The sequence below is a fragment of the Polypterus senegalus genome, chromosome 10, assembly GCF_016835505.1.
Source record: "Polypterus senegalus isolate Bchr_013 chromosome 10, ASM1683550v1, whole genome shotgun sequence".
NCBI lineage: Eukaryota > Metazoa > Chordata > Cladistia > Polypteriformes > Polypteridae > Polypterus > Polypterus senegalus.
In genome coordinates, this window is record NC_053163.1 from 161389211 (window position 1) to 161413494 (window position 24284).

The window sequence follows — 24284 nt, forward strand, 5'->3', positions numbered from 1 at the left end:
GTGAGGGATGAGAAGAAGGGAGGAAGTAGAGCCTTCACTACTAAGAGGTCACCGATTACCTGCTTGGCTTTGTCACTGCAATGACACCCAGCTTCAGAGGATCACAGGGTCAAAACTGTCACACATACATGCAGAACACGGACATTTACACCTGCATTACACCCACATCTCGCTGGTCAGGGTCACAGCCTAAGGGTCTGATGTTAATGAACTGATCATGACTGTTGTGTTGTGAAGCGCCTAGGGGGGATCTTTGAACTCTAGTAGGCGCTATATCAAATACAGGCCATTTACCATTTACTAGAGGGCGCTGTTGTGACAAAGCCTGAGGTGTACTTAAAAGAATAAAAGGGTGTGTCTTATCACACAGAGCATTAATAAACTGTCATCACTAGAGGGCGCTGTTGTGAAACTTGAAAGGAATGAATTTGAGTGCCTTACAACTCGGGGCATTAATATGTTGTAATCACTAGAGGGCGCTATTGTGACAGCTCTCCAAACCTCAGATAAAGCTAAAAAATTATGAAAACAACAAGATGTGCCTTTATCACGTAGGGCATTAACATATTGTGATCACTAGAGGGCGCTGTTGTGAAATGTGAAAGAAATGAAACTGCATCTGTCTATTACTCAGGGTGTTACATTGTGACCTGAGATAAACCTGAAAATAATAAAAGGGTGCACTTCTATCATGCAGGACATTCATAAGCTGCGATCTCTAGAGGGCACCATTGTGAAAGCCAAAAGTAATGAATCTGTGTGCCTTACAACTCATGGCATTAACATGTTGTGATCACTAGAGGGCGCTATGGTGAAACCCAACTAAACTTGGGGTAAGGCTAAAAGTATCACATTTGTGTGCCTTTGTCACTCAAGGCATTATGTTGTGATGGCTATTGTGACCTCACCCCAACCCTGAAAAAAAGGTGCGTCTTCATCACACAGCATGCTAATATATTATGGTCACTAGAGGGCGCTGTTTGGGGTAAGGCTGAAAGTAAAGATATCATGCACCTTTATCACTCAAGCATCAATATACTGTGATCACTAGAGGGCACTGTTGTGAAAGCTGAAAGTAATGAAACATCCATCCATCCATCCATCATTCAACCCGCTATATCCTAACTAGAGGGTCACAGGGGTCTGCTGGAGCCAATCCCAGCCAACAGAGGGTGCAAGGCAGGAAACAAACCCCGGGCAGGGCACACACACCCCAAGCACACACTAGAGACAATCTAGGATCGCCAATCCACCTAACCTGCATGCCTTTGGACTGTGGGAGGAAACCCACGCAGACACGGGGAGAACATGCAAACTCCACACAGGAGGAACCCAGGAAGCAAACCCTTAAGGGTCAGACCACAGAATCTTCCCTGAGCCCTTTAAACACCTTTTACTCAAGTGTGGCTGCCGTCCGGCCGCACCACCATAAACGTCCGGCTGATGGCCGAGGTGGTCTTCCTTCTGACATTTTCTCCCACCTCAGCAGAGGTCTTCTGAAGCTCACTTAGAGTGACCACTGGGTCGGTGGTCACCTCCCTGTCCAAGCCCCTTCTTGTCCAGTTACTCAGTTTGGCCAGACAGCCAAATCTATGAAGGGTCCTGGTGGTTCCAAACTTCTTCCACTTCACGATCCTCAAGACCCCAGTGCCCCGACTGTAGGAACACTGAAAGCTTTACAAATGCTTTGATCCCCTTGTGCAGGTCTGTGCCTCACTGTACTTTTATCATGAAGGATGTGGCGGACCACCAGGATCCTTACCCAGCTGGGACGCTTATGGCACATTCTGGGCACTCAGAGGGCAGCTCCCTTGAGGCGCTTTTCCACTGCATAGTACGGCACAACACGGTTCAGTTCAGCTCACTTTTGGGGGGTTTTCCACTGGGAACAGTACCTGGTACCTGGTCCTTTTTTTAGTACCACCTCAGCCGAGGTTCCAAGCGCCCCGAACCGCTACCAAAACGTGACGGTAAACTCTGCTGGTCACTGATTGGCCGGAGAAAATCGCCATTACGCGCCACTGAACTTGCGACACGAGACACAACAGACCCGCTTAGATTTTTAGCACAGCCAGCGAAGGTTCGGACGCACCATTTTGTTTTAACCAAAAATGGCTGTTTCGAGATCTATTGAGGAAGTACAGACGTTCCTCTCGTTGGTAGCTGAGGAGCAGATCCAGCGAGAGCTGGATGGGACGACGCGGAATGAAAAAGTTTTTCAGGAGGTCGCTAAGCTCTTGGGCGCACACGGCTAACATCGGACTTACAAACAGTGTAGGGACAAGTTAAAAAAAAATGAAGAGCGAGCAGTAGAGGCGGCGCAACTATAACGACACGGAATAATCTCGCCTTTCTAAAGCGTAATAAACTGCAGTCGAAACGCAAACTGAGCCGAACCAAGGTGAGCTGTACTGAACCGTGCTGTGCCGTACTATGCAGTGGAAAAGCGCCATTGGCTTGGAGCAGGGCTACGGGTTTGGAGCATTGGAGCTCAAGCCTGCTGGGCCCATGGCCACCACCAGGGGGAGCCTGGACTTTTACTGGGCCCTGTTTGGCAGCACTTGGGCACCTGGAGCCCTTCTGGGTGTCCTATAAAAGGGGGCCAGAGTGTATGAGAAGTACGAAGTCTGTGAGGAGGAGTGGAGGTGAAAAGGGCTGCGCTTCGGTGCCGTGTTTGTGCTGTGCAAGTGGTGGGGTGGCTGCAGCGCCCTAGACTTCCACAGGGGTCTACTGAGGGTCCCTTGGACTTGATGGTTTACCATGTAGTGCGAATTGTGGGACCCTCTATACACAGGGATACAGGTGCCTTCTAAACAAGGACCAGGTTGGGTGCCAATCAAGTTCTAGAAACAGCTTTAGGAGAATTCAAGCCACCAGGAGGTGCACAAGCACAATGTGGGGGACCAGAGCAGAGGGGCTGAACACTCAGTCGGTGATTTTCACTAAATTTGCAGACCTTGGAGTTAACGAGTGTAGATTGATGGGTTACAAATGGCACACTCAGCCCCTTCAAATGACGTCTACAACAAAGTGAACTGCGACAATGCCAAGGTGGTCCTACAGGTCTGCGTGGGGGTTCACCCCACACCATGTCCAGTGGTGGCTCCTGCCTTCCCCTTAATGCCTACTGGGGTCGGCTCCAGCTTCCCAGCTGAAGACACAAACGGATGGAGAAAGTGAAGGGGGTCCGATTACCTTCTGAATGTGATGGATTAGACAAGGACGTCAAACCAAGACTGAACCCTCTTCACACACAAAACCGAAGACGAGATCAGACGCGCGTACGTGAAACTTGGCATCAAACCGCCAGCTTATCTATGACTGGCAGCCTGACGTTCTCCGCCTTAGGCTGCCAGCCCCTGGTCCGGGTGGGCGTCCTTAATCTCGTACTTTAAAGAATCCAAGCCATCACTAACTCATCTGGCATCTTAAGGGCCGACGTGACAGATACATTTTCACCGATGAGGTGAGGAAGTCAGCCAAATGCCAGCCTGTCTTAAAGGGGGCACAAACGTTAAAGACCGGGAGCAGCCTGCCAACTGCCGCCGATGAGGGCAGCACCCCCCAGGGATTCATCAAATCTCGACGTGTTGGACATGAGATACAAACGGACAGCGGGCACTGAGGCGAGCGGCCTGCTCACGTGGTCAGCAAAACAGACGACAGCTATTGCCAGGCCGTCAAGAGGTGCCCGTCACGCTCCCGTCAATGGCTAATTTGCCCTTCAGATAATTAATCGGTGTAATGGCAGCACAACCGCCCTCTTGAGTAATGGACTCCGAATTCACAAGGAGCTTCCCCCTCGCTGGTATGCTGCCATCTTATTCAGCCTGCGGCCCGATAAGCTTTGATGGAACGCCAGTGTTCTTCTTTTTGTTTTGCTTCAGCGGTACCCGTGTCAGCAACGAACGCTTGCCATTGTATGAAATTTCACGCAACGCTGCCCCGGCAAACATAAATCCAGCGGGCACGATATTCGGCGGCCTCCACCTGTCCTCGGAAGACATCCCTTAATCTGCCAGGATTTGTTCTGCACGGCTGTAAATGTCAGCAAATTAATCTTCGGCTCCCAAAATGTGCTTAGCGTACAGTTTGGCACGGAGGTCTGACACAATAAAAGCGCCGCCAGGGCAGCCTCTTCACTGAGGGGTGCAGTCAAGTGGCCCGCGCTTACGTCGTATTCCTCAGAATTTCGTTATATAGCGCCTTGCACAAGCTTGTGGGAAGACCGGCCTCCAACCAAAGTGTCAAGAATAGAGGCGGAGTGGCGCAGTGGTCAAGGCTCCAGACTTCAATTCCTGAGGTTGAGGGTTCAAATCCTGCTAGTGAGACCCCAAGTGAGGCGCGTCACCCGCCTGTCTGGGGAACCCAGAAGAAACGGAAGCAACTGCATCTGAAATGTCGTAAGGCGCCAGGCGTCAGCCAAATAAGGAAATGGAAGGTGGTCTAAAAGCAGCTCCCTGTGAATATGTGCAGTGCCCGCCCACCAGCCCCCTCGCCACCATGCCATACCTGTTGAGGCTCCACACCAGCGCCAGGTTGTCTTTGCCTCCGGAGATGAAGTGGCTGCTGTCATCGGTGAAGCGGATGCAGGTGACATCCTGATAATGTCGGCTCAGCAGCGCCAACAAGTTACCACTTGAAACCTGAAAAAAAACAAGAGTGGCATCACAACGCGAGGACGAGGAAAGGCAAACGAGACGCCGACACGACCGCGCTGGCCAACGGGGGACAGACTTCACTGTCCTAATGGCTCCTCTGCCCTGCCCTCTTGTGGCCTCATTTTCGTGGATGAGCCCCTTGTGCGCCCACAATGTCTACAGAAACGCTTAACAAGGCTAAGCGGGTGGCAGGCCACACTGTGCCCTCAAAGGAGGCCGACCTGACACTGGAAACGCTCGTCAACGAAGCCTTGTTGGACACCGTGGCGACTTGCCACATCTCGGGTACAACTGGAGCACAGACGGGTGAAGTGACTCGCTCAGTGTCAGTAGCAGGGCGTGAAGTCCAAAGCCGTAAGCACTTTGCCACTCTGCCCGCCTAGCACGTCTGCATGCGCTTCACAGACACCTGACACACCATCTAAACGTTTAATCCGGTTTTCACTCACCTGGTTATTCACAGGCACCCCGTTTCTAAAACACCGTGTAAACGCTCAATCCAGTTAAAGAAATCGTTTTACTGACCTCGGAGGGTCCTGATTAACAGACTGCAGAATAAGAGACATTACTGGCAAAACTGTGCGCCAGCCACTTCCGCTCACGTTGTGAAGAGGGTGGCTGAACGCGCGCGGAGGAGATGCTGTTGCTCCTCTGAAACCCCCTCTTACACAGTGATGCGATGGGAAACAGTTTTTTAACCTCCTCTACGCTCAATCAGCTGCTGCCGTGCCGTGTGATCTGCGAGTCACGCAGTGCATCGAACATTTAAGAGCCTGTACAGCTGCTGTCCTTTTGTCTTGCGGGCTGTTAAAGATTCTTTTTATTATAATAGATATATCCATACCTAGCGCTGAGCAGACAGACTCCCGTCAATCATGGAGAATCCACTCAACAGGATCATCTCCAGACAGAGGAGCAGCTTCAGCCACAGACTGACAGACTGACCGAGGAGACCCCACACTATGCGACTCTGGGGGGTAAACGTTAACATTATACAAAGTTACTGTCTGTTATACCTCCATTGTTATCACTCTTTAATATTGTTTTTTATCAGTATGCTCCTGCTGGACTTTGTGAATTTCCCCTTGGGATTATTAAAGTATCAAACTATCTACAGCGAGTTGTAAAATAAATTACTTCTGGATTGGGGGTCCCGTCTATTACTTAAAAATCCAGCAGAGTTTAATTTAATAAAGCAGGAAAATCCAACTGTCTTCCAAGACAAATAAGGTTTTCATTACTGCCATTTATATCCCACTATAGAAGTGATGAGAAATGAGACCACAGGACTCCCGGCCGATGACAATGTGACTAATCAGGGGGGAGCTGCAATTCTGGCTAATGGCTCCTCCATACACGGCCCTGATAAACGAACAGAGGCATCACATGCAGCCATTAACATAATGGACGTGGCACCAGTGACACCCACCTGCTCTGCACCAGGCTACCCACTGGCCTTGGGGGTGTCTGCCCCTGCCAGACTTCCTGGTCTTTTCTACATTAAATGCCTCAGACTGTCAGACAACATGAAATAGCAGAGAAAGGGGAGCTGAGGTGACACTCAGTGCAGCTTTGAAATCTGTCACCTGTCCCCTTGTCCTGCTACACCTGTTCAAAACTGTGCCTGGATTGACGTTACTCGATTATGTTGACGCCCTATGTATATAAGTGTCTGCAAAGCAAATGAATGGAAAGGGAAATCACGACTTGCTTTACTCAAGAAAAAAAAAAAAAAAAGTTGCCTATTACCACGTCAATAAACAAACAGGTATCGCTAGCAACGCACTCCAACATGTGGCGACAGGCAGAGGGACTCCCCACTCCTGATATCACGCATCCCCCTCCCCTCAGCCCACAGATTACCGTGAATATATCGCTCCTGCAAGTCAACTCTGATACTTAGCACGATGAGAGAAGTTGCAAAATCAACCGGAATGTTCAAGCAAATTCTACAAGAAAAACTTGATCTAAATCCATGAAGTAGTTCCCTCGTGAAAAGCGGACAGACAGACGTTGGATTACTACATAGAGAGATTTGGATAGGAATATAAATAACACGCTGGTGAAGTCTGCAGAGGATATCGAGAAAGGAAGACTGGCAGATCAAATCTGCTGAATCATCACAGAGGGACTCGGACAGCAGACAGGCCTGGGCAGATTTGAGGACAACAACATTTAATGTCAGGAAATGTAAAATATCACATGGAGGAAATAAAACTGTGATGTTTGAATACACAAAAGGTTTTAGGACTCACAGTGGACTCAACACTATCAACTGCCACACAGTCAGTGTTGAGAAGCCATGAAGAAGAGTGTCAGGTTATATAGCGCCTTGAGGGGTGCAGTACAAGTCACAGGAGGGTCTGCTCAGCTTTATAACACACTGGTGAGGCCTCATCTGGAGTCCTGCGTGCAGTTTGGATCTCCAGGCTACAAAAAGGACAAAACAGCACAAGAGAAGGTCCAGAGAAGAGCAACTCGGCTGATTCAGGGCTACAGGGGATGAGTGATGAGGAAAGATTACAAGAGCTGAGCCTTTACAGCGATGAAGAGGAGACCTGAGTGAAGTGTTTACAATGATGAAGGGCATTAGTCCAGTGGATCGAGAAGGTGACTTCAAAATGAGTCCATCAAGAACACTGGGACACAGCTGGAAACTCATTAGGGGGAAACTTCACACAAACATTAGGAAGTTTTTCTTTACACAGAGAATCACAGACACTTGGAATACGTGACCAAGCAGTGTGATGGACAGGAGGACTTTAGGGACTTGTTTTGATGGCACTTTAGAAGAATTAAGTGGATAGAACTGGTGAACTTTGGGTGTCGGCTGAATGGTCAGTTCTTGTCCAGATTGAACAAATGCATGGCAGCACTTGCCAAAGAGGGAGAAATGGCAGAACTGTTGGACAGCGATCTGAGCATACAGACTTCTCACCGTGACTCTGAAAATAAAGCTGCTTTATAACCGCACCTGCTGTCGGGTCTGAGATTTCGTCCACAAGACACATGGCTGCCATCTACTACATACTGATCTGAAGATTTATGGGTTCAGTTTTATGTTTGTCATTAATTTACGGCACTTTGCAGTGATCCGTTTTTACTTCAGTATCAGTGAGTCTATTTCTGTGCTCTGTCAAAAAAGTCAAATGAAATGTGCGGTGATTTAATGTCACACAACATGAAAATGTGACAACTTCCCATTGGCAGTGTGTGAGATTAAGACGATAATATGAAGGGGGCAAATACTTTTTCACAGCAGTGTCTTTTGCCTGCTTGTTTGTACTCACATGTGTGGCATCTCGTGGTTTTGGACTAGCGATGCCACCTACTTGCTAATTTCAACAATGTGATTTTATGCTTAAGAAAAGTGCAATTAACTGCTTTAACTACTGTTCTCGGGTAACAAGTGACGTTTAGTCAACTTGACATGCTGTTTGTGCAGCCATACTGAATCCCACTGACAGTTGTGCATTTACTGAATTAATTTATTTGGGTTTCGAAAATAGCACTCACTTCAACTTGATGTACCCGTAAGCACTGCCTCGAGCCAAAGGTTCAAACGCCATTCTCTTTCTCACAGCTGAAGGATGAGGCCGGCCGTGATACTGTTGAGGTTTAGATCCAGGATCAATAGGCCTTGTTATTGGTCTTAGAACTCTTGACTATTAAAGGAGTTGCTTCGACAGGCACTATTAGTTTTCATGCTGCTACTTTTATTTTGAGTGTGGCCTGCTTGCTTTTCACTTACCTTGTTTTTTTAACCCTTAAACTCCCACATACTTGGGGAGTTAATGCATCCCTGGACGTCAAATACTTTTTTGCTACACTATTTAAGTAAACGTCACAATTCACCAAAAAAAAGTGAAATGTTAATGGAACACATTTTTTTTTTCCCATGCAAAGGGCATTACAATTACTGAAGCACAGATCGTTTTACACACTGCTAGTGAACTGTAAAAGCTATAAAAGAAACTACTGGAACAATATGTACAAGGTGCAAGTGACGCCATTGATGAAATTCAGTAATCACTGAGCCATCGCTTGAACTGGCTGAACACGAGCACACAGAAGCCAACGCTGACGCTGGCAGGCCAGTCTAGTGCAGCGGCTTAATCCCAGGGACAATGACACTGCTTCACTAGGGGGCGCCAGTGGTCCTGCTCAGTGAATGTACGGCATGGACTGATCAGCTCCGGCGTGCTGGCAAATTGCATTGAGAACCAACTATAGCCGGTTCTGGCGGTTTAAGGGTTAAGGACCAAGAACGAGGTGTTTTTGGGGAAATTGAGGAAACAAGTTTTTATTTTGGGACATGGCGACTCTGCTGGGCCTTTTGGCTCACCAAAATCTAAAAAGGAAACTAAGTAAACTTGCATGCTAGCTCATAAACGCTTTATACATAAAAACATTTTAGCGTTTCATTTTATCTATTAAGGCTTATGGGTATTCTAGATGATCAAGTTAAAATCAAGCTGCATTGTGTTAGCCAAGACAGACCTATACAGGAGTTTAAGAGTTGATTACCTCCTTCCAGCTCCAGCAGCTTAGCTCTGAACAGTGAAGCTGCGTGCTGCACCTACCAGCACAGCTTCCTCCGATTTTAGTCGTACTGGATGCTGGTGCAACAAGCAAGTATTCATTGGACAGTTCAGCTTTCCATGTGTGTGTCATCCTGGCTCCAATTTAATGATGAGGGCCGATCAATTAAAAGGCCCTCCAATTTTTATTAGCTCAAGATTGGGAACATGAGGAACGTAAAACAGGATCAGATGATAGTCATCTCCGGGCCAGGCAGCAAGTGCGACCTGTGAGTCCTAATGATTGTTACGTAAAGATTGATTACTATGAGGGGAAAGACGTTTACAAGGCGAGGGAATTGTTATGAAAACACAGAGTCACGTGAGAGTCACGTGTGCTTTGTGCTGACGTGTGCTTTGCAAACGCTAGAGTCTGTTGAGAGTGTTGGTTTGTTCTGTGGTGTGAGATTTACATTAAAAAAATACATTTTGCTCTTAAAAACTTGGGTTTTGGTTGCCTCTAAGGAACCGTGTGGGAATTTTAAAGCTTTTTCCCTTTAGAAGGGTTTTTTGCTTTTTTTTCGCCCGCACAAGAGCAAAAGTAGCTGGGTGTTTGGAAGTGCGCTTGGAAAAGTTATTTGTACTTGTTCTTTTTCTTGTTATCTGTATTTGAATTAGCATCGAGGCGGCAGGGTAGAAAGCAGCAGTAACTGATATCGGCATTTGTAAATAAATAACCGCGTCGTCGTAACAGCGATTTCTTAGTTTAAAGGAAAAGAAAAAAAGGCCGCGGCTGACTTCAAAGCAGTAAAAGGTGGAAACTCAGTAGTGCGCAGGTAAGCGGCCTGCGTTAAGACACCGTCAGGCACAAGGAGCAAATAAGGTAGTAAAGTTTTATTTATGTGTTTATTTTAGATTAAACAGTCCTTAGCCGTCCAGAGGCAGAACAGTTAAGTGGGCGACAGCGTATTGGTTCATTAATACGGGGGAATACAAACAGTGCGAGTGAAGAGCTTATAAGTAAGAAGAGCGCAAAGCTAGAAGAGACAGAGAAAAGTAAAGTTAACCTCATAGAAAGGCAAACAGCAGGCAGCTGAGAGGGAGAACAGTACAGGAGCTTAAGGGGAAAAGGTGTAAAATATCTGTAGCAGATCTTAGTGTTACCATTTAAGTTAAGAAGAAATTTAATTTTAAGAAAGAAAAAAAAAATATATAGTTAAGGCAGCTTAGTAATCCCAAATCAAATTTTAATAATGAGGCCAGTGCAATGCAAGTCCTGTTGGATGTTGGACTTTTAGATGATGGTTTGGAAGAGCCAGTTGTCTATGAGGGCTACATCTGCAAGAGATGCCAGCTGATCCAGCACCTCGAGCTCAGGGTCGCTGAACTGGAGGAGGAGTTGGCTGACCTGCGTTGTAATAGAGAATTGGCGGACTTGGCCCAGGTGTCCTTTAGAGATAGTGTGCACCCCTAAGGTGGCGCGGGAGGAGATTCCAGACCAGACAGGTAGGAATAGGTGGGTCACGGTCGCAAGGCGTAAGGTAAAGGGTGCACACTGTCGGGGCATCAACCCCAGAATTAGAAGTGTCTAACCGTTATCATGTCCTGGCGGAGCTGGACGGTGACTCTGATAATTCTGAGGTGGTAGGCAGGGTTGAGGAGCCCCAACGGGCCACCTCAAAACCAGTTCCCAAAAAGAGAGAGGTAGTGATAGTTGGGGACTCAATCATTAGGGGGATTGAAGCGCAGGTGTGCTCCAGAGAGAGAGAGTCTCGACGGTGTGTTGCCTTCCGGGAGCACAGGTGGGAGACCTCCTGGAAGGGTGGATAGGCTCTTGGCCAGAGCGGGTGGATCCAGTTGTCATTGTCCACGTTGGAACAAATGACATACATAAGGGTAGTCTGTCAGTTCTGCGATCCAAATTCAAAGAGTTAGGTACCAAGCTGAGGAGCAGAACTGACAAGGTAGTCTTCTCCGAAGTTCTGCCTGTGCCACGCCAGTCCAGGTAAGATTGAGGAGATTAGAAGGCTTAACGCGTGGCTCAAATCTTGGTGCAGGGTAGAAGGGTATAGGTTTATGGGGCATTGGGACTCCTTTTGGAACAGATGGGACCTGTTCCGCGTGACGGGTTACATCTGAACCGGAGGGGCACCAATGTATTGGGGAGGCGTATGTGTAGGCTAGTCGAGGATTGTTTAAACTAGGGAATGGGGGCAGGGAGTTTAGGACAGGCCAGATTTAGATCTATACATGGAAGAACAAACAATGGTGTAGAAATAAAAATGCATAGTAATGTAAATTTTAAGCAAACACGTAAAGATAGAAGGATTAACACATTAAAAATAGCTTGCCTTAATGCTAGAAGTATCAAAAATAAGGTAAGTGAGTTGGAGTTGTATGTAGCAGAGCACAATTATGATATTATAGCAATAACGGAAACCTGGCTAAATAACAAAGATGGGGATGAGTGTAACATAGAGGGATACACATTTTTAGGAAGGATAGACAGAACAGAAAAGGAGGTGGGGTTGCTGTTTATGCCAAACAGGAATTAAATGTAAGTCATCTTCAGTTGGATGATGAGCCCCATCTTAGTGAGGACATGTGGCTTCGCCTGGAAAATATTAGGGAAAAGGTCTCATTTTAGGAGTGTGTTATAGACCACCCAATTCAGACAGTAATTTCAACACACATCTTTTAGTAATATCAAAAGGCAAGTTTACAGGGGATATTATAGTCATGGGGACTTTAATTATCCAAATATTAACTGGGATAACCTTACAGATGGAGGAGCACAAGAGCAGGAGTTTTAGAAGTAATCAGCGACTGTTTTTAACACAGCATGTTAAAGCACCAACAAGGGGTGAAGCCTATCTGGATTTAGTATTCTGTAATAATCAGGATAGAATTGAGGGTGTAGAGGTGATTGAACCACTAGGGTCAAGTGACCATAATGTAATACAATTCTCAGTATTTTGTAAGAGTACAGATGCAAAGACTAAAATTGTTAAGTTGAACTTTAGTAGGGCTAATTTTGAGCAGATGCGACAAAGTCTAAGTAGGATAGACTGGGATAAGCTTTTAAATGTGGAGACAGTCGAGGAGCAGTGGAACAGGTTTAAAATGTTTTACATGTAATGCAGGACAGATACATACCTAAATTTGGAAGTAATAGGAAACTAAAAAATCTCCACGATGGATTAATAAAGATTTAAAAAGAAGTTGCAAAGGAAAAACTGCTGTATAAGGCATATAAGACTAATGACTGCAAAGAGAACCGTAGCGTATGAGAAAATGAGGGCAACCATTAAGAAGGATATCAGAGAGGCTAAAAGACAGTTGGAGAGGAATATAGCAGATAAGGCGAAAGAAGACCCCAAGAGATTCTTTCAGTATTTTAGTAGTAAAAGAACAGTTAAGGAGGAGGTCAAGTTCATCAGGAATAGTAAAGGGAATTAAAAGATACAGACAATGAAATAGCAGATGCCCTAAACTTACATTTTTCTGAGGTGTTTACAAGTGAGCAAGTGGATAACCTGCCAGAGGTAAACACAACTACTAAGGAGGTACTGAGGGATTTGGAAATTGTAGAGGGAGAAGTGCTGCTCAGATTAAATAAGATGAAATCAAACAAATCACCAGGCCCAGATAATATTTATCCTCGTGTTCTTAAGGAGGCTAGTGAGTACATATATAAACCCTTGACACATATTTTTAGGAAGTCACTGTGCACTGGAGAGATTCCAAAGGACTGGAAAATGGCAAATATCATCCCATTATATAAAAAGGGTGACAGGGCAGATCCAAGCAACTATAGGCCAGTAAGCTTAACAAGCATCACAGGAAAATTAATGGAAGGAATTATTAAGGATAAGATTGAGCAACACATGACAAGGACAGGAGTTATTCTGAACAGTCAGCATGGGTTCAGAAGGGGGAGGTCGTGTTTTACTAACATGTTGGAATTCTATGAGGAGGCAACAAAAGGATACGATCAAAGTGGAGCTTATGATATTATTTATCTGGACTTTCAGAAAGCATTTGATAAGGTGCCACATGAGAGGTTGGGCATCAAGTTAAAAGAAGTGGGAATTCAGGGTGATGTTTTTAGATGGGTGCAGAATTGGCTCAGACACAGGAAGCAGAGGGTGATGGTGCGAGGAACCTCATCAGAACTGGCGATGTTAAGAGTGGTGTTCCACAGGGGTCAGTGCTAGGGCCGCTGCTATTTTTAATATATATAAATGATTTAGATAGGAATATAAGTAACAAGCTGGTTAAGTTTGCAGATGATACCAAGATAGGTGGATTAGCAGATAATTTGGAATCCGTTATATCATTACAGAAGGACTTGGATAGCATACAGGCTTGGGCAGATTTGTGGCAGATGAAATTTAATGTCAGTAAATGTAAAGTATTACACATAGGAAGTAAAAATATTAGGTTTGAATACACAATGGGCGGTCGAAAAATCGAGAGTACACCTTATGAGAAGGATTTAGGAGTCATAGTGGACTCCAAGCTATCAACTTCCAAACAGTGTTCAGAAGCCATTAAGAAGGCTAACAGAATGTTAGGTTATATAGCACGATCTGTGGAGTACAAGTCCAAGGAGGTTATGCTCAACCTTTATAATGCACTGGTGAGGCCTCATCTTGAGTACTGTGTGCAGTTTTGGTCTCCAGGCTACAAAAAGGACATAGCAGCACTAGAAAAGGTCCAGAGAAGAGCGACTAGGCTGATTCCAGGTCTACAGGGGTTGAATTATGAGGAAAGATTAAAAGAGCTGGGCCTTTACAGTTTAAGCAAAAGAAGATTAAGAGGTGACATGATTGAAGTGTTTAAAATTATGAAGGGAAATAGTACAGTGGATCGAGACTTGTATTTTAAAATGAGCTCATCAAGAACACGGGGACACAGTTGGAAACTTGTTAAGGGTAAATTTCGCACAAACATTAGGAAGTTTTTCTTTACACAAAGAACGATAGACACTTGGAATAAGTTACCAAGTAGTGTGGTAGACAGTAAGACGTTAGGGACTTTCAAAACTCGACTTGATGTTTTCTTGGAGGAAGCAAGTGGATAGGACTGGCGAGCTTTGTTGGGCTGAATGGCCTGTTCTCGTCTAGATTGTTCTAATTCTAATTCTAATTCTAAAAACAGGTACAGAACGAGGTCACTATTGTGAAGATAACACGTACGAAATGGGGATATTTTGTGATTAGAACTGAAATAAAAATGAACCGCACCCAACCCACCAGGCTCACTTCATGAACTGAGACAGGCTTCCTGTGCTCTGCAATCGTTTCCTATGCTGTGCAATAAAGTCTAAAATTCTGACTGCCTTTCTGAAGACTCTGCTCGTTTTTTCTGAAGATTTCTCCACAACAATATACACTGGCTCCTGTAATACTGGGGACAAAGACTTATTTGTCCTTGACGTCCCCCTCTGTACCACAGTTTAAAATGACAAATCAAACACTTCAGACGTCACGCATAAAGTGCACATTTCAGGCTTTCATTTGAGGAGATTTGCATTCATTTGGGTCACACAACACTTTTTCTACGTGGCCCTCCATTTCAGGAGGACAACTGACAGAACATGTGTTTGATTCCTCATAAGACGCTTCAGCTGGCATCTACCCTTTGGAGTCTGTAGCTGCAATTGTTCAACATGAGGACAAGAGCTGTACCAATGAAAGTCAAAGAAGCCATCATGAGGCTGAAACACAAGAATTGAACCACTGGAGATGTCAGTGAAACCTTAGGAGGACCTAAAATCAACTGTCTGGAATATCATGAAGAAGAAAGAACACACTGGCAGGCTCAGTAATCACAAAGGGGCTGGCAGGCTAAGGAAGGACAGAATAATCCTCACTCTGGTCAAGGAAAAGCCCTAAACTCCTGAGCGACAGTCTTTGAAAACCACACCGTTGTCAGCTACATGGAGATTTCAAGGCTAATGTCTAAACAGAGATACAGGAGAACGAGGACATCACGGAGAAGGAGTTTTGTTTAGGCAGGCTGTGCTCCATGCTAAACACCTCATGTCTTTTAACCAATCAGAGCATGCCACATGGGCATTAATCAGCACTGGTATGTAAACTCCGTTATCAGTACGCAGGAGCTTCTGCTTTTATTCTCAGATCATTCTGTAGCAGACTGCTGTGACGGACGCTCCCTCTTCACCGTGGGCCTGCATGACAATAAATGAGGCAGATGGACAAGCTCTCCTCCTGCCTGACTCAAGAAGTTTCACCACACTTGCCCTGTTAGACGATACGTTTCTTTCTTTAATGAAGATGTTGATTTCTACCACAGAATGCTCTGGAACGCCGACTGGGATCCAGGGCCTCTTGGCCACCGTCAGCACTTGATTTTCCAAAGGGTGGGTAAAGAGGGTGACTCCATATTAATGCCCACTTTGGGTTTGTCCAACAAGATCATAAAGGTGTGATGGTCAGGTTGTCCACAAGCTTTTGGTCATGTGCTTTAGGTGATTTTGTTTTCTTTATTTTGACCATTCAAATTCTGACGTCCATTACATTTGACTTCGCAGTACGGCTCCTAATGATAAAAGCCGCTCTGAGAGTTTTCAGGTAAGGAAAGCCGACATTTTAAGGTCAGGTAGTTCTACTCACTAATGATGGTGCCGTGAGTGGGGATGTGCTCCATGTTGATTGGCACTTGCAAGTGAGAATTTCAACACAAATCAGGCCTTTATAAACCATATAACAGCTCTCAGTGACTAGGGGGCGGTGTGGCCGCTGACCGAGTGTGTCATCGGTTATAGAGTTTAGACACCAGAGGGCAAAGCAGTCAGAGATGCCATCGGCAGCACCATGTCGGTTGTCAATTAGCACACACAAGGTGACAATATCACTGGACTCTGGGCATCAGACTTGGGGTCCGGTAAACCCACCAAAAATCTCTGGCCAGTTCTCAAACTTTCTGTCCACTGCCACTCCTCACCTAAGCTGGCCCAGCTGAAGGCCAGGCCAAATCTCATTCCACCACGGCAGGATGAAACACCTGAGATAACTCTTGGATTGCGGGAGGGTAATCATTTGAAAAAGGTTTGATTTACAAATAAAAAACTTTACAGTCAAATGGATCAAAATCCCTGCTTGTGACAATCATTTATGTTCGAGTTTCTTGGCCGTTTTTGGTGTTGTGACCCACTGTTTCCCCTTGTATGTTCCTTCTCAACCCACCAAGGAATCCCACCCCCCGCGTGTCAGAGCCAGGAGGGTTGGCAGTGAAGCGAGAACAATCAGCAGAATGGTGGTGGGGGGCTACCAAAAGTGGGTCACGAGCCAGTGGTTGAGAAACCTGATCAAGGCAGTGTAAGACCCCCTCATTATCGAAACAAGCTGCTGGCCTCACCTCCCACACGTAGATGCTCTCCACGATGCCGGCCAGCAGATACAAGCCATTGGGGGACGCAGTCAAGCAGGTGACCACTCCGGGGCAGATGATCTTCTGCTGCAGCTGATCCTACAAAGAGAAAGCAGAGAGGTGAGTAACAAGGAAGAGAGACGGGATATCCCTACTAGTACTTCCGTTATAGAATTCCTGTTTTATTATCCGCGTTGTCATTTGTTCAATACTATGCATTCTCTTAATGGAGGACACCTCATAATTTGGAGCAATATCTGGAAAGATTTAAACCCTGGTGTGACGAGAACGGCCAGGAGGAGGAGCGCCAGCGGCCAACATACGAGTATCATGGAGACCATCAAGATGTTCGGTTAAATAAAAAATTAAAAAAAAAAAGGAGAATGTTGAGGCCATCAAGAGAATATCATGAGAGACAAATGTAGATGGATGTTAAATTGAAAGACTGATAATCAAGCCGAGTGACTTGGGGGAATATTTACAGAGCCCCCAGTGTGCCACGGAGTGGGGGTCCTTTTAGAACAACTGGCATCTTTTCATCATAGACTTGTGATCTGGAGGTGCCAAGAAGTTGCAGTTTGGAACAGAAGACGGACAAATCATGCAGGATGGATGACGTACAGCCTGAGCTCCAGACACTCGCACTGCGCTCAAACTTTAGGACTCCACGGGGCCTTCAGGCACCTCTCACTTTTCACATTTTTCTAACTTGCAGCCTCATTCTAAAATAATTTCAATTCTTTTTTATTTACTCCCACATCAGGCAACATTCAAAACCTGAAAATGGCAAAGTAAAAAGAGGATATTAGGATTTTTGTTCCCATTTTTAGTAAAAATAAAACTGAAATGAATGCCAGCGTCCCGAGCTTTAACTTTGACTCCCAATCTATTGATCGTCATGGAGACGTTTGGAGTCCACCGGTGGTCAATTCAATGGATTGGACTGATGAGTGAAAAGCACCCACCCTCCTATAGAAGGACCACCAGGTGACAATGGCCGAGCCACGAGGACGACAGAACTGTCTGCAGAGCTTAAGGACAGCATTCCGTCAAGGCTCAGATTTGACGATTTCCAGTTTCTTCACTGCGGCCCTCCGACGCACACGGACTTGACATCAAATTTCACTTATTGGTCTTTTTTTTTCCTGACATTCACAGTAAAACGTTTCTTATTGCACCAGCATGATGGTCCACGTTGACTCCACAGATGTGGGCAGGTTAAACCCGGGAACTGTTGATAACGCGCACACACACAGAGCCAGCAAGAGGTGGTACCAGCGGCTTTGTGCTTTAATTCAAAACAACCAAAGTGCAAAACAGTGCAGGGCTCTTCACGATAAATAATTCACCAAAACAGGTGCCCTTCTGCAAAATTCAAATTCAAGGAGTTATCCAACAATAAAAACCAAAACAAATCCACTATTTCATTAAATCGTCCTCCGTGAGCCCAGCATACTTGATAGCGGAGCAGTAGTCACCGTTCTGTTTCAGGTCACTTGTCTGCACAGTAAACTGTAATGCATTGCATTTATTTATCATTTTTATCATATCTCCACACTCTGTACTCAGCCCTACCTACAGTAATTTCTCTGCTGTTCCTTTTCTGGTTTTCCCGTGGTGCCGATCTGCACCCCCACCACCTGATCAGGGTGCCATGCTGTCTTTACATTGATGGACTGAAGGCCAGAGGCCCACATGACCATCATCATCATCTAATTCTCCTACGTGAAGCCTGAAAATCATGAGGACTGATTGAGATCATTGATGTTAGGGCGGCTGCCCACCTGCCAAGTTGTTCTGCCTGCCCAAGGTAAAGTCATCCCTGATGGAGGATTGCAGGAATCGTGGGGTAGAAGGGTCCTTTCATCAGATTGGCTGTTTCAGCTGTGGAATGGCCAAATGGGGGAGGCAGCTTGATGGTTGAGGTCTCCAGGACTGTGAACAAATCCAAATCATATTATGGGATATCATCTACTGTTAAATTCTGCTCTGTACTTGTAAAATTTTTGTTTGTATACCGTATTGAGGATTTGTTCTGTTCTGTGTATTGTATTGTGGTGTATTGACTTCCTTCTTTGTGACACCCACTGCACGCCCAACCTACTTGGACAGGGGTCTCTCTTTGAACTGCTTTTCCCAAGTTTGCTTCCATTGTATTCCCTTCAAGGGTTTTTTTGGGAGTTGTTCCTTGTCTTCTTAGAGAGTCAAGGCGGGGGGGACTGTCAACAGGTAGGGCCTGTTAAAGCCAATTGCAGCACTGCTTGTGCGATTTTGGGCTATAGAAAAAGAAATTGTATTGTATTGTGGTCTTGTGGCCTTGGAACCCCTGCAGATGTTTTTTTGTTTTTTGGTTTTTTATTGATTGTTTTTTCTGTCCTCCTGGCCATCAGGCTTTACTTTATTCTTTGTTACTTAGTATTACCTAATTTTTATTTTTTTCATTCTTCATCTTGTAAAGCACTCTGAGCTCCAGCATTTGTATGAAAACATGCAACAGAAATAAATGATGTTGTAATGGAGATAAAAAACACACCCCTGGGGGACTTGATGCGTGTGTTGAATTAAGAGTCCCAAGCACTTCCAGAAATGCCCACTAGAGGGGGATATCACCCTCAAACCCCGGCTGGTAACAATAGCTTATAAAAGATTTATTCTTCACACAAAGTGTTTTATTAACTATGAAGCCCCTTGGAGCACAAAGGCAAAATGGAATTTCCTGAAACGTGAAGGTGGTACAATCAAACAAGTCCCAGTACTGTACAGACTCCAAAAGAGAGGGCAAAAACCAAACAGGAAATCAAAATGTCCGCATATTCACAATAAACACAAGAACAGTCTGAAGCACATTCACAATGAACCACTGGGGAATGTGAGGGACCCTCCAGATTTGGGGAGGGGGGGATGTAGTTCCTGGTAGTGATTGGCTGGTGGGAGGACCACCCACAAAACACATGGAAGATAACACAGGCACCTCACATACTTAAAACCAAAATCAAAAACAAAGAACGATGCACACAATTGACATAAAGAATCAAAAGAGGAATTTGAACCCCAGCCAGGGCGCATGTTTAAGTGAACGACTTTCGACAAAGCATCCATGAATCCCTCATCCTTCGGTAGCAAAATGATTCAAAGAGTCACTGAAGAAATGAAAGCAATGAGCGAAGTGTCAGCGTTACTAACGAGAGGACGCCATGTTTACTGTGGAAAGTGAAGAACTTCTTCAGGGAAATGTTAAACGGGGGAGTCGAGGATGAACAGGAGAAACTGGACTCGACTAACACTGAATTGAAAGCAAAAGACAAAGTATGCCAGTTAACAGATCAAATCACCAGGCCCAGATAATATTTATCCTCGTGTTCTTAAGGAGGCTAGTGAGTACAGATATAAACCCTTGACACACATTTTTAGGAAGTCACTGTGCACTGGAGAGATTCCAAAGGACTGGAAAATATCAAATATCATCCCATTATATAAAAAGGGTGACAGGGCAGATCCAAGCAACTACAGGCCAGTAAGCTTAACAAGCATCACAGGAAAATTAATGGAAGGAATTATTAAGGATAAGATTGAGCAACACATGACAAGGACAGGAGTTATTAGGAACAGTCAGCATGGGTTCAGAAGAGGGAGGTCGTGTTTTACTAACATGTTGGAATTCTATGAGGAGGCAACAAAAGCATACGATCAAAGTGGAGCTTATGATATTATTTATCTGGACTTTCAGAAAGCATTTGATAAGGTGCCACATGAGAGGTTGGGCATCAAGTTAAAAGAAGTGGGAATTCAGGGTGATGTTTTTAGATGGGTGCAGAATTGGCTCAGACACAGGAAGCAGAGGGTGATGGTGCGAGGAACCTCATCAGAACTGGCCGATGTTAAGAGTGGTGACCAGCAGGGGGCAGTGCTGGGGCCGCTGCTACTTTTAATATTTATAAATGATTTAGATAGGAATATAAGTAACAAGCTGGTTAAGTTTGCAGATGATACCAAGATAGGTGGATTAGCAGATCATTTGGAATCTGTTATATCATCACAGAAGGACTTGGACAGCAGACAGGCTTGGGCAGATTTGTGGCAGATGAAATTTAATGTCAGTAAATGTAAAGAATTACACATAGGAAGTAAAAATGTGAGGTGTGAATACACAATGGGGGTCTGAAAATCGAGAGTCCACCTTATGAGAAGGATTTAGGAGTTGTAGTGGACTCTAAGCTATCGACTTCCCAACAGTGTTCAGAAGCCATTAAGAAGGCTAACAGAGTGTCAGGTTATATAGTGCCTTGATGTGTGGAGTACAATACAATACAGTTTATTTTTGTGTAGCCCAAAATCACACAGGAAGTGCCGCAATGGGCTTTAACAGACCCTGCCTTTTGACAGCCCCCCAGCCTTGACTCTCTGAGAAGACAAGGAAAAACTCCCAATAAAAACCTTGTAGGGAAAAATGGAAGAAACCTGGGGAAAGGCAGTTCAAAGAGAGACCCCTTTCCAGGTAGGTTGGGCGTGCAGTGGGTGTCAAAAGTAGGGGGTCAATACAATACAATATACACAACAGAACAATTCCTTAAGACAGCATAATAATAAAAATTTTAGAAGTGAGCAGGTTTAACAGTAGATGATATGACATAATTAGGTTTGGATATTTTTAGAGTCCTGGAGACCTCATCCATCTAGCTGCCTCCCCATTTGGCCATGCCACGGCTGAAACGTTGCTCCGATGAAAGGACCCCTCTTTCCCATGATTCCTGTGATCCTCCATCAGGGATGACTTTACCATAGGCAGGCAAACAACTTGGCAGGTGGGCGTGGCACCAATTGCCACATTTGGGTACCGAGAAAAGAAACAGAATAGGTGAGGGTTAGTATTCAAATATAATTATCATGTTACTTATGTTATAGTGCTAATGACTAACAACAGAGATGCAGTCTGCACAGTAAATCAGCAGCTCTAGTCAGGATATGCTAAACTCAAGTAGTGAGTCTTCAGCCGGGATTTAAAGGCTGAGACTGAAGGGGCATCTCTTAAAGTAGCAGGCAGACCAGTCCATAGTTTAGGGGTCCTGTAACTAAAAGCTCGACCTCCCACTGTTATTTTATTAATCCTTGGAATCCTAAGCAGACCGGCATCTTGAGATCTTAATGTGCGCTCAGGTTTGTAAGTCATGATAAGTTCAGACAAGTAAGCCGGACCTCGGCCATTTAATGCTTTATATGTTAAAAGGAGGATTTTGAAATACAATACAATACAGTTCATTTTTGTATAGCCCAAAATCACACAGGAAGTGCCGCAATTGGCATTAACAGGACCTGCCTCTTGACAGCCCCCCAGCCTTGACTCTCTGAGAAGACAAGGAAAAACTCCCAATAAAAACCTTGTAGCGAAAAATGGAAGAAACCTCGGGAAAGGCAGTTCAAAGAGAGACCCCTTTCCAGGTAGGTTGGGCGTGCAGTGGGTGTCAAAAGTAGGAGGTCAATACAATAAATATACAGAACAGAACAATTCCTTAAGACAGCATAATAATAAAAATTTTAGAAGTACGGTTTAACAGTAGATGATATGACATAATTAGGTTTGGATATTTTTAGAGTCCTGGAGACCTCATCCATCTGCCCTAAACTTAACTGGGAGCCAGTGTAAAGATTTAAGAACTGGGGTTATGTGTTCATAATTTCTTGTTCTTGTAATAATTCTTGCAGCCACATTTTGGATTAACTGGAGGCTGTATAGAGAACAGTTTGAACAGCCAGTGAACACCGCATTGCAGTAGTCAATCCTACTAGAGATAAATGCATGAATTAATTTCTCTGAATCCTGTTTATTTAGAAAGCGTCTTAAATTTCCTAACATTTTTAAGATGGAAGAAACATGTTTTGGACGACTTTGTAATATGTGCTTTAAATGACATGCTAGAGTCAAAGATAACTCCTAGATTGCGGGCTGATTCAGTAAAATTAATTGGGATTCCAACTGAGTTAAATGACAACAAAATATTGCTGTGATCAGCGTCATTCCCTCCAACAATTAACATCTCTGTTTTATCTGTATTTAAAGACAAGTAGTTCTCATTCATCCATTCCTTTAATTCACTAACACAACTAATTAAAGACAACATCGGAGAAACTTCATTTGATTTAAATGAAAGGTATAACTGGGTGTCATCTGCATACAGTGAAAATTAACATTATGTTTCCTAATGAGAGATCCCAGTGGAAGCATGTAAAGTGAAAACAGTAAAGGTCCCAGTACTGAGCCCTGCGGACACCATATTGAACTTCTGTGTATAATGATGGAGTACTGTCTGCACATTTCTGTACATACTGGAATCGATTTGATAAATAAGAACTGAACCAAGCGAGCAGGGCCTGTAAGCCCAACATCGCTTTCTAGCCTGTGCAGTAAAATAGAATGGTCAATGGTGTCAAATGCTGCACTTAAGTCCAACAACATAATTACAGTGGAATTTCCTTCATCAGAGGATATCAGAATGTCATTTACAACCCGTGTTAGTGCCGTTTCTGTACTATGACCAGTGCGAAAGCCAGACTGGAATTTCTCAAATAAATTGTAATGCGTAAGGTGTGACTGAAGCTGACTGGCGACTACTTTTCTAGTATTTTAGAGAGAAACGGTAAATTTGAAATAGGCCTATAGTTATTTAGTATGTGTGGGTCTAGGTCTGACTTTTTAAGTAAAGGTTTAATGACTGACACTTTTAGTGCATCAGGTACGTGCCATGCAGTAATGAACTATTGATAACGGTTAGAATAGGCTGCAAGAACATCCATTGCACTTTTACTAGTTTTGTTGGCACTGGATCTAGGGAACAAGTAGTGGGCTTCATTTTAGTAATTAAAGTTAAGACTTCCTGAGTTACAGGATTAAAATTATTAAAGTGCTGAATGCAATGTGCAGGGTCTGCTAAGCTAGTATTTGGTTTGTACTGTGATGCTGAGATCTGGGATCTTATATTTTTAATTTTCTCATTGAAGAAGTTCATAAAGTCTGTACTGCTAATATCTGTTGGTATTTTGCACTGTTGATCTGAATTCCCATTTGTTAATTTAGCCACTGCTCTAAAAGTACCCTAGGATTTTTATTATTGCTATCTATTAATGTAGAATAGTATTCTGAGCGAGCTTTAAAGAGGGCTTTTTTATATTTATTTACACTCTCTGTCCATGCAATTTGAAAGACATGTAGCTTTGTTGTTCTCCATCTGCTCCAGTTTTCGACACTCTAATTTAAGAGCTCGAGTATTTTCATTAAACCAGGGAGAGTTTCTATGTGCTTTGATCACTTTTGTTTTAGGGGAGCCACTGTGTCCAGAGCATCTCTCAAGGTCACATTATAATGTGATATTAGCTGATCTAAATTGTTTTCCACGTTTACATTTGATGTTAACTGATCTAAATGGTTTTCCACAATTACACTCGACTTACTCAAGGTATCTATAAATTTTGAAGCAGAATTACAATCTAGATGTCGCACTGTCTTTGTTTTAATCTGCGAGTGCTGGCATGGGCAGAACTAAATCAAACGTAATTAAGAAGTGATCGGAAATAACTACATTTAATGGAGTAATATTTAAATTTTGAATTTCAACTTTGTAAGTTATAATTAAATCTAATGTATGGTTATGATTATGAGTTGGACCTTTGACAATCTGACAAAATCCTACTGAATTTAACAAATAAGTAAAAC

At 44.3% G+C, this 24284-nt stretch overlaps 1 protein-coding gene across 1 annotated transcript in view; it reads right to left on the bottom strand.

Moving 5' to 3' along the window:
• Nucleotides 1-24284, bottom strand: part of wdr18 (WD repeat domain 18) — a 79500-nt gene that overhangs the window by 49435 nt on the left and 5781 nt on the right. Inside the window, exons 2-3 of the mRNA XM_039767159.1 lie at nucleotides 16568-16678; nucleotides 4513-4646 (exon numbers count right to left, since the gene is read on the bottom strand). Of these exons, the coding sequence (XP_039623093.1) occupies nucleotides 4513-4646; nucleotides 16568-16678 (245 nt within the window). The remainder of the gene's footprint in view (nucleotides 1-4512; nucleotides 4647-16567; nucleotides 16679-24284) is intronic.